Genomic DNA, 11,603 nt, shown 5'->3' with positions numbered 1-11,603 from the left:
AGGTCATTGTATTCTCATGGAATTCAAGCAATAGCAACACATTTATACTTCGTATAAGTTGTTGGGGTTTTGGGATCATTAATTAGACTAGATCTGTCTTATCCAGGTCTACGAGCATGACCTGATGAAGCTTGCTCGAACTTGAGCCAAAACTTCTTCAAAGATTAACTGAACAGTACAATTGTCGCAGTGTGTTCTGTTGCGCAACTCAAAAAAAACTTCACAGCTGGGTAGTTATTTTAGAAACCAAACACACTCATTTGAAAAAATAAGCCACAGGATTTTTTTGGGCAACAATTAAGGCCAGACCAATTGTACAAACCGTAGTTTCTCAGTGCATTATAAAATAACCTTGTTAGTAGGTGAATTTCACACATCTTACATTTTTACACACTACATCTGGGTGAGCCAACAGATATAACCGTCATGGCACACGTTCTGCTGTAGATTCACAAAGGGACAATTAAGGAGGACATTGTCTAAAGTAAATATTTTCCTGTCAAGCTAGCGTTTGTTGCTTTTTACTTTGCCGCGGTTCCTTATTGCTAAATGTTTCATGCAAACTAGTCCTCAGCATCCTCCCAATACGGTTCTTTGTCTCAACAGCAAAGCAATACTGATTTTACGTTGCTTCACAATAGAATTTGATTCTTGTAGAGATGTTTTTCGATCCAGTCAAGTGCAGCGCACATGCCTGGGCAATACATACTCTGTATATGTGTTGGGAAACTTCATAGTATTTGAAAACTTTGCATGATGGCAAATTTTATATTTTAGTAATCTATTTATATGACTCCTATGCATTCTTGTAGCACATTAGGGATCTCACGAGACTCCCACCTTCTCCATGAATAGTGTTAAGACTAATGTGACGTTGCGCGATCACTGATTTATTTGAATTTTGGTCAACAGGTTACACTGCAAATGGGACGGCATGGCTCGGTTGACAGAGCGGTCATGTCAGCATCCCGAGGGTTCTTAGTTTGATTCCTAGCTTCCGCTGTCCGTCCGTTGTCCGTCCGTTGTGTCCTTGAGCAGGAAACTTGCCCCTTGCTCTTGATGGGTCGTGAATGTGAGTGGGTGAATGTAATAATAGTTTCAAAGCGCTTTGAGCACCTTGCAGGTAGAAAAGCGCTATAAAAAAGTATAATCCATTTTATGATTGATGTTAACGGGAGAATCACGATGGAAGAGGGGTTAGTGCGTCTGCCTCACAATACGAAGGTCCTGAGTAGCCTGGGGTTCAATCTCGGGCTCGTGATCTTTCTGTGTGGAGTTTGCATGTTCTCCCCGTGAATGCGTGGGTTCCCTCCAGGTACTCCGGCTTCCTCCCAACTCCAAAGACCTGCTCCTGGGGATAGGTTGTTTGGTAACACTAAATTGGCCCTAGTGTGTGAATGTGAGTGTGAATGTTGTCCGTCTATCTGTGTTGGCCCTGCGATGAGGTGGCGACTTGTCCAGGGTGTCATCATCATCATCATCGGCGGTCACTCGTTGTCGAGTATGACTGTCCTCCATCCTGGTCCTTGTGGGTCTTCAGGTGGGCATGGAGGCCGATTCTGGACCCGATTATTCTGGGGCAATGTGGACAAGGGAATGTAGTGGTGGTGGGTTTGGGTTGGGCCTGTTTGATGGATGCTCTCTCCTTTCTTAGTCTGCGCTTGTCTTGTGCAGCATGGCGGAGGTCGTTATTATATTGCGCGGCACCCTCACGGACAAGGTTTCTCCACATCGTCCTGTCTGTTGCCTTGACTTCCCAAGACGTAAGGTCTATGCGACACTTTGTCAGGTTTGCCTTGATGTTATCCTTAAATCTCTTCTTTTGACCTCCCGGGGCCCGTTTCCCTTCAACAAGCTGGGAATAAAGTACTTGTTTTGGGAGACAAGAGTCAGGCATGCGGACTACATGGCCAGTCCACCTGAGTTGGTTTTGGGCAAGCGTGGCAGTGATGGTGGGCAAGCCAGCCTCCTCCAGGACGCTGGTGTTGGTGCGTCGGTCCTCCCAGCTGATCCTGAGGATTTTTCTGAGACATCTTTGATGGTACGTCTCGAGTGCCTTTAAGTGCCTGCTGTAGGTGGTCCAGGCTTCTGACCCATACATAAGGGTCGGGAGCACGACTGCTTTGTAGACCAGGATTTTGGTTTTTGCTTGGAGGTCACGGTTCTCGAAGACTTGCTTCCTCAGCCTTGAGAAGGCCCCGCTGGGACAGCTGAGGCGGTGGTGAATTTCATTGTCAATGACAGCTTTAGATGACAGGAGGCTCCCGAGATATGGGAAGTGGTCCACATTTTCCAGTCGGATTTTGTCAATTGAGAGGTTTGGGGGCAGGACAGGCGCACTACTGTTTAGTGGTGGTTGGTGGAGGATTTGGGTTTTCTTTATATTGATGGCAAGACCAAGCTGTTTGTATGCCTTCGCAAAAGCAGACACTGCAGGTCCTCTTCTGAGAGGACTACGAGGGCATTATCGTCTGCATACTGCAGCTCCAGGATGGATATGGTGGTGGTTTGACCTTTAGCCCTGGAACGGTTGATGTTGAGGAGTTGACCGTCGGTTCTGTACATTATTTCGACTCCCTGGGGCAGATGTATGTTTGTAAAATGGAGGATAGCAGCAACAAAAATGGAGAATAGTGTTGGAGCGATGACACATCCCTGTTTTACACCTGTGTTTATCCTAAAGGGTTCTGTTTCATCTCCACTGCCACTGAGCACTGTGGCTGACATGTTATCATGCAGTAGTCTCAGTACCCGGATGTATTTGTCTGGGCAGCCAATCTTGGACAGAACCAGCCAAAGGGCCTGACGGTTAACCGAGTCGAAGGCTTTGGTGAGGTCTATGAAGGCCATGTATAGTGATTGGTTTTGTTCCTGGCATTTTTCTTGCAGTTGTCGTGCGATGAAAATCATGTCTGTGGTGCCTCTGCTTGGGGGAAATCCACTCTGAGACTCAGGAAGCACGCATTCTGACAGGGGGGTGAGTCTGTTGGCCAAAACCCGAGCGAGGGCTTTCCCTATAGTGGACAGGAGAGAGATGCCACAGTAATTCCCACAGTCTGCCTTGTCTCGTTTCTTAAATATGGAGACAATTAGGATATCTCTCGGCTGTGCTGGGATTTCCTCTTTTTCCCATATTTTGAGAAGCAGGGCATGGATGTGCTTGGTAAGATCGGGTCCGCCTCTCTTCAGGACCTCTGCTGGAATGCCATCGAGCCCAGCAGCCTTGTTGTTCCTCATCATCCCAATGGCATCCTGCAGCTCATCCAAGGTAGGTGGTTCTCCCATGCTTTCATCTGTGGGTTGTTGTGGGAGTTGGTCAAGAGTCTCCATCTCAGGTATAGTGACCCTGTTTAAGAGGTCCTTATAGTGTTCTTTCCACCTATTTGAAATTGCATCTTTGTCCTTCAGCAGCAGCAGACCATCCTTTGAGCGAAGGGGGGTTAGGCAGCGGTGGCTGGGACCATACACCGCTCTTCAGTTTCCTAAGCTGTGTTTGGACAGCTGCCTTCGCTTTGGCATGGGCTACTCTTTTCACTTTGCAGTGGATGTCGTTTTGCCAAGTGATGAAAGCTTGCCGCTTGTTGTCAATTAGTTGCTGGATCTCAGTGTCGTTCTCATCAAACCAGTCTTGATGTCTCCGCTTTTTGAGACCAAGGATATTTTTGCAGCATTTCATTATGGCAGTCAAAAGTGTGCTCCAGTGTGTTTCCGTATCCTCTGGGTACTGTTTGGGCAACGCTGCGCTGAAGGCCTCCTGCAGCTGTTGTTGGTAGGTGGTGTCACTCAACAGCTCGATGTTAATTCTTGGCCGGCACTGTCTTTTCTGCATCCGTCTTTTCCGCATTAAGCGGATGGACATGATGGAGCGAATGAGGCGGTGGTCGGTCCAGCAGTCGTCTGCACTGGTTATTGCTCTGGTGTTTAGGACGTCGCAACGGTCTTTAGAGCGGACAATAACGTAGTCAATGAGATGCCACAGTTTGGAACGAGGGTGCATCCATGATGTTTTGAATTTGGTTTTCTGACGGAAAAGTGTGTTGGTGATGACCAGGTTGTGCTCCGAGCACTTAGTTAGCAGTAGTGTGCCATTAGAGTTTGTATTTCCGACCCCTTCTCTCCCCAGCGTACCCCTCCATAGGTGATGGTTTCGTCCCACTCTGGCATTGAAGTCTCCGAGCAGGATTGACTTGTCCTCCTTGGGGACTTCAGATAGAACTTTGTCCAGGTCAGCATAAAAGGCCTCCTTAACTTCAACCTGTGCATCAAGGGTTGGTGCATAGGCACTAACGACCGTGGCCATATGACTGCTAGCAAGCATAAGGCGTAAGGTCATTAGGCGCTCGCTGATGCCCACAGGGAGTTCATGGAGGTGGTTGATGAGGCAGTTCTTAATAGCAAAACCCACACCGTGGATTTGTGGCTCATTTGCAGGCTTTCCTTTCCAAAAGAAAGTATATCCGCCTTTTTCTTCCTTCAGCTGCCCTTCGTCGGCCAGTCGGGTCTCGGAGAGTGCTGCGATGTCGATCTGGAACTTCCTTAGCTCTCTGGAGATGATGGCAGTTCGCCTTTCAGGTCGATCGCTGGCTTGGTTGTCCATGAGGGTTCGCACGTTCCAGGCTCCAATGTGTAATTTATGTTTTCTTAGTTTCTGACCGCGTGATGGTGATCCCTCTGGATGCGGTATTCCAGACAGGATGTTGTGAGGCAGGCTATTTTTAGGGTACCTTTTCTAAACCCCTACCCTACTGGGGTGAGCAGAGTGGATCCTGAATAGGGCTGCTCAGTCATGGGTGCAGCTGCCGAGAAGCTCTTCTGCCTCAGTCCACGAGCTTAACGACTGAATCTAACACCCACCGCCAGTGTGCCAGGTTGTGGCTAGGGACTGCCAGACTTCACTGTCCTGCCCCTGTTACCACTTCCCAGTCGCCAAAGGACTTTGAAGTATCCGGGATGTAAAATGGATGGGTTCCCATTCGGGAAGCCGCCTGTGCGTGACGTCTTTTAGCGTGGGGAGACTGATGCGCCTGCAGCCACCACACGGTCCTTGGCAGAGAGGGGTCTTGATCCAGTGGCATGGATCCATGACGACTGGAGACCACCCTCTGTTGCAGCCTTCATCCGCCTTCAGTGCCGTTGTGACATGCAGTGTCATCCTCCGCCACTTCCACCGTTGAGGTCTTTGGACCGCACTTTGTCTGGAACCTCCCCCTTGACCTTACCGCCATGGTTAAACCTACCAGGAGCAGAAGCTCCCGACGGCATCGCTCTTAGGTTCATTGGAACACGCAAGGCTCTCCACCACGGCAAGGTGGCGGTCCATGGAGGGTGTACCCTGCCTTCCGCCCGATTGTAGCTGAGGTACGCACCAGCGCCCCCCGCCACCCCAAAGGGAATAAGCGAAAGAAAATGGATGGATGGATGTTATTAACGGCCTTATCCAATGCTTCGCCCAAACATTCTGATCCAAAATCAGCGTGTTTATTTGTCCATCTTTTTCTCTTCCCCTCAACCAGTAGGCACGACATTTTAACCCAAACCCTCCTCTTGCATTCCTAAAAGCAATAAAGTTTGGGAAGAATTATTTGTCTGACTCTCACCCTCTCTTGCTCTTTCTTCCTCTCCTTCTTTCTTTCCATAGCAGCGTAAAACAATTTTCCTTTGTAATTTGATCTCATTTGAGTAACCAAAAGAAAAAACAAAATTAAAACAATCTTAATTTTTCCCTGAACATTTATTTATCCAATAGGAAATAATCCTAAAAATTAGCAAAACAACAATCAGAGTCGTTAATTCAAGGCCGACTAACGTATTTTCCGGACTATAAGGCACCCTTAAAATCATTTTTTTCTTTTAAAACTTGACAGTGCGCCTTATAACCCGGTGCGCCTAATGTTTGGAATACTTATTGTTTTGCTTACCGACCTCAAAGCAATTTTATTTGGTACATGGTGTAATGATAAGTGTGAACAGTAGATGGCAGTCAAACATAAGAGATATGTGTGGACTGCACTATGACTACAATATGACTCAAGTAAACAACACCAACATTTTATATGTTCCATTGAAAATATAGAACATTACACGCGACACTCAAAAATCTATCAAAATGTTTTAGTACGACTTTGGTAAGCTATGAAGCCACACTGCTTGATGGATTGTACAGTGCTTCAATATATGTATATTATTATAGTATGTCTATAAGGTAAGACATATTATCTGGCGTTTGGTTTTTCAATATTATGCAAAAGCAATTTTTCTTACCTTCTGGTACCTGCTGTTCTGTATTTGGAATCTGCATGAATCTTGAAAAATTTCTCGCGTCCGCCTTTGTAGTCTGTGTCAATCCCGTAGTCGATAAGCTTCTTCTTTTTCTCTATCTTCTTGTTGTAGGACATTCATCCTCAGCTGTTTCCATTTCTAATATAAAGTAGTGTAAAGTACTTACTTATATTTGTCAGTAAACTTGCCATGAAAGTGCTAAAACATACCAGTGTAGTGAGTTTACATTATTCACCTAAGAAACATTAGTTATTAGAGAGTTCCGGTCCGGAATACACAGTATGTCTATGTATTCAGGTATATATTTGGGATTAAGCAGTTTTCGATTATTGTATTTGTTTCTCTCATTGTGATACAACAAAAATAAAAGATATATATATTTTTTAATGTTAACACTTTGAGTTTGGTAGAGTGGCCGTGCCAGCAACTTGAGGGTGGCAGGTTCAATTCCCGCTACCGCCATCCTAGTCACTGCCGTTGTGTTCTTGAGCAAGACACTTTACCCACCTGCTCCCAGTGCTATCCACACTGGTTTAAATGTAACATAGATTTATTGGGTTTCAGTATGTAAAGCGCTTTGACTCACTAGAGAAAAGCACTATATAAATATAATTCACTTCACTTCACTTAACATGGTTCCAAGGGAGCTCAGAATATCTTTTTAAATACCGCATTTTCCAAGCTATACGCCACTACTTTTTTTCTCAAGCTTTGAAGTCTGTGGTTTATACAAAGCTGCGGTTAATCTATGAATTTTAATTCTCTGACAATTAAATTATGAAATGGATTAAGCAAAGAAATCAAACAGTGAACTAAAATGATCCAATTTGAGAAACTGTTCAAACTCAAAGTGTTAAGTGTTAATAAAAATTACAAGAAGGAGGAATCCCGTGAGCATCTTACATTTATGCAAAAAAGAACATCTTATTATTCTCATAAAAATAAATACATATTTATTCATCATATAGAATGGATAAAAATATCACACACTTTTCTGATTTGTTTGAACACCTGTTTTACTGCCATGATACTGGCACCCTTTGGAAACAATTAAGGTATGTATATAAACATTTACAAAATCTTTCTATATGGATTTTTAATTTTCACAGCTATATAACTGTGGCTTACAGTGTAATAAATGAAAAACAAAAAGTTTTTCGTCAAAAATTTAGTGGGTGGGCTTACGTATAGTCAGAAAAATACGGTAGTTAATTCATAAAAAATGGAAACAATGGACTAGTGTTGCCCTGATACCATTATTTTGCTACCGGTACCAAAATGTATTTCGATACTTTTTAATAAAAGGAGGACCAGAAAAAATGCCATTACTGGCTTTTTTTTTTTTAAAACAAAAAATCTTATTCTACATTAAACCTACCTGTTTTTATTGCTATCAAAGAAAAAATTTGGCATTAAATAAGTGAACATACGAGACTTCTTGTTTAGTAATAAGTAAGCAAACCAGTCAAAAAGGCTCCTGATTTGACTGCTGACGTGTGCACTAACATGTTGCCTCGTTTTTCATTGTTTTATTTTGTTAAAATTATGAGGGACAAGTGGTAGAAAATAATTAGCTGCATTATAAATCTACTTCTTCATTTGCGTTTAATATCTGGTTACTTTCTGTTGCAACATGTTCTATTGACACATATGTTAAAACGTAAGAGGCACTTATTTTTCTGTTGTTTGAATACTTTAAATACGTTTTGGCTGGTACAAATATGGGTATGGATCTACTACCAAGTAGCTACAGGGTCATACATTGGTCATTATTAAATCCTCCTGTGTCCGAAGACATATTTCCAAAGTTCATAAACAATAAGAAAAGACAAAATATTTTGGGATAATAAAAAAAAAATAGTGATACAATCGTTGTAGTGTCGATTATATACGACTCGTTATAGTCGATATTTGTATGGATCCACCTATTTGCTTACATTCAGGAACGCTAGCTTGTTGTTAGCGGTTAGCTATTGTATCCTTCTATGATGTGTAATGAAGCATGTTTAGCTATTCCTCATCTAGCAAGGATTGTAAGAAACATAGTTACTGATTTCGAAGTAGCTAAAACACTGTGTGGATGGACGTTAGCTGAGAGCTACTTGCTAGTTACTAGCTAGCTACTAGCTAGCTATGTTTTAAAGCACCTCTTGCAGAGCAGGCTTTTTGATGTTTATAACTCCACCTAAAAGTTAGTTTTAAAGCCGTAATATGTCAGTTCTACCCCTTTTCTTTCTCGACACCGTTTCTGCCTGCAAGTAATCTGTGTGTGTGTTGACTTGCGACATGCCCTAGTCGGCTGGACATCAGGCGCATGGAAAAAAAAAAGGATCAGTATTTTTCAAAGGCGGTATAGTACTTTTTAAAATTAATTAGTACAGAGCTACTTTATTAGTACAGGTATCCTGAACAACCAAAACATATCCAGTTTGCATGAAACCTGCTGTGTACGTGCGCATAGTCAACAGTTAAAGCACACTTCATTGTGGTATTATCCAGACATGTATTTTGTAGCAAAGTTGACCTAGCATTAATATGTTCCGAACCACGTTACTCAGCAAAGAGCATAAAATATTGCATAGCTACAAATGTAAGGATGTCTCACTTCTTGAATGATCTTCTGGAGCTCCTGGTTCTCTCTCTCCAACTGTCGGGATTTCTCTTCATCGTTGTTGTTCATTGACGAGCCAGTCTTCATGGTCTCTTGGGCGTCTGACTGCCACTCACCTCGAGTGATCAGACGTCGCATCTGCAATAAAAAAAATAAAAAGGATACATGTTGAAAATTTATTTTCCCTGTACATGAGTAGTACACATTGAAATTGTAGCTACATTTTTATTTGAATGAATATGTATACTGCTATTGAACATAGTGTCATAAGTTGTTTTAATTACAGGTGTTGTCACTTCGCAAATGAAAATCTGATTTATAGCTGTTCATAACATGGAAAAAAGTAAAAAAGCTTTAATCAGAATCAGAATCAGAATAGTTTTATTGCCATTTTTTGAGAACGGGTTCACAAACTAGGATTTTTTATTGGTGCAATCGTGCAACATAAAACACAAAATAGAATAACATGAGCTGTAATTGAGCTATATTTAGGGCAGATGTCTTAAACAGGGGTCCGGAGAGGTAATGAAAGGGGGGGGGGGGGGGGGGGGTAATTTTTTATGTTTGGACGAAACCAACCTTTCTTACCTATTGGTATCTGTTTTTGTGTATTTGGGATGGCCATAAGTCTCGAAAATTTGAAAACAAACAATGGAGGCATGGCAGAGATATCTATAAAAAAATCTGCTTTCTTATATACTTCCTTTAGTCTAGTCATTTGGAATTTGGACAACCTGTGACATTTTTCCCAAGTGTTATGTCAGCAGATATGTATACATAAAGGTTTTACCCGAAGAGCTTTGCGTGAATCCGCCATTGCAATTAATGCTGTGGTCAATAAGTTCCCTCTTGTTGTGGGGGAGACTGGCTTGTACATGCACATGAATCTTCCGCTGTTATTTCTAGTACAAAGTAGCGTATAGTTTGAACAGAGGTGGGTAGTAACGCGCTACATTTACTCCGTTACATTTACTTGAGTAACTTTTGGGATAAATTGTACTTTTACAAGTAGTTTTTATGCAACATACTTTTACTTTTACTCGAGTATATTTATAGAGAAGAAACGCTACTTTTACTCCGTTCCATTTATCTACATTCAGCTCGCTACTCGCTACTTTTTTTTTATCGATCTATTAATGTTTGTTTTGGTTAATGACAGCTTCAAAGTAGAATCTACGCATGCCTGCGTTTCACCAATCACATGCAGTCACTGGTGACGTTGGACCAATCAAACAGAGCCAGGCGGTCACATGACCCAATTTATACAAGTTGAAAAACGTATTGGGGTGTTACCATTTAGTGGTCAATTGTACGGAATATGTACTGTACTGCGCAATCTAATAGTAAAAGTTTCAATCAATCAATAAAAAGTGTAAAGGAAAAAGGGCACTTTTTATTTCAACCGTACTTCCCGTCAAAAGCCTAAAGACTGATCGCACAGTTCCTGTCTTCACAATAAAAGTGCCGCTCCATCGCGCCTGCGCTAACAAAATAAGAGTCTCCGAAAGCCAGCGCAAACAAGCTAGCAAACTACGGAGTTTGCCGCCAATGTATTTCTTGTAAAGTGTATAAAAACGAATATGGAAGCTGGACAAATAAGATGCCAAAAACCAACGACTTTCATGTGGTATTAAACAGAAAAGAGGAACTTTTTTCTCCTCCATTTGAAAACGTGGACGTCTGAGTCCAATCATTGCAAGTCATCAGAATCAGGTAATACACCAATTTATAGTCTTGTCTTCATGAAAGATAGGAATCTATAAGTTAAACATGCTTGTATATTCATTAAAACACCTTCAACATGTGAACAAAAACGGCAAAATAAATAAATATAAATGATATACTGTATATATAAATGTATGTATGTATATATATATATATATATATATATATATATATATATATATATATATATATATATATATATATGATTTGTGTGTGTATAAATGATGTGTGGGTGTATGTATGATATGTGTGTGTATAAATGATATGTGTGTGTATGTATATGTATATATGAGGTAGATCACCTCGACTTGGTCATTTACTAAGTAATTGATAAACGTTGAAAAACTTATTGGGGTGTTACCATTTAGTGGTCAATTGTACGGAATATGTACTGTACTGTACAATCTATTAATGCAAGTTTTAATCAATCAATCAAATCAATGAATGCCTACTGAGGCTATGGTGCTGTTAAGTTATTGTGGCTCAATGTGCCATTTTTTTTATTTTATTTTAATGTACTATTATTTAATATATATTATTGTTTTAGTTGCTTAAGAGATATTCCTGGCTCTGAATTTGCTCATTGCTATTTTTATGTTTTTGTGCATTATTTGTTGCTGTAATCAGGTTACTCATCAGTTACTCAGTACTTGAGTAGTTTTTTCACAACATACTTTTTACTTTTACTCAAGTAAATATTTGGGTGACTACTCCTTACTTTTACTTGAGTAATAAATCTCGAAAGTAACAGTACTCTTACTTGAGTACAATTTCTGGCTACTCTACCCACCTCTGAGTTTGAACTTATGTCTGTCAGTAGACTTGCTATGGAAGCGATAAAGACTATAACATGACTGACGGGGAGAACACGCTGTCGAAGACTGCGCACAAAACGCTGCATCCTGAAGAGACTGAAGTGGCCTATGAACTTAAACTTAGACAAACTTTATTAATCCACGAGGAAAATTGTTCCATACAGTAGCTCAGT

The 11,603-nt window shown here is 41.5% G+C and overlaps 1 protein-coding gene across 3 annotated transcripts in view; it reads right to left on the bottom strand.

Annotated features, from left to right (window-relative positions):
- gabbr1b (gamma-aminobutyric acid (GABA) B receptor, 1b) overlaps positions 1–11,603 on the bottom strand; it is a 665,116-nt gene that overhangs the window by 20,029 nt on the left and 633,484 nt on the right. For all 3 annotated transcript variants that reach the window (XM_061908314.1, XM_061908315.1, XM_061908316.1), the window contains one exon: positions 8,885–9,028. In XM_061908314.1, the coding sequence (XP_061764298.1) occupies positions 8,885–9,028 (144 nt within the window). The remainder of the gene's footprint in view (positions 1–8,884; positions 9,029–11,603) is intronic.

The sequence above is a fragment of the Nerophis ophidion genome, linkage group LG08 (genome assembly GCF_033978795.1).
Source record: "Nerophis ophidion isolate RoL-2023_Sa linkage group LG08, RoL_Noph_v1.0, whole genome shotgun sequence".
Classification (NCBI taxonomy): Eukaryota; Metazoa; Chordata; class Actinopteri; order Syngnathiformes; family Syngnathidae; genus Nerophis; species Nerophis ophidion.
Note: the sequence above shows the minus strand (reverse complement) of the source record. Positions and strands in the feature narration are given on the sequence as shown.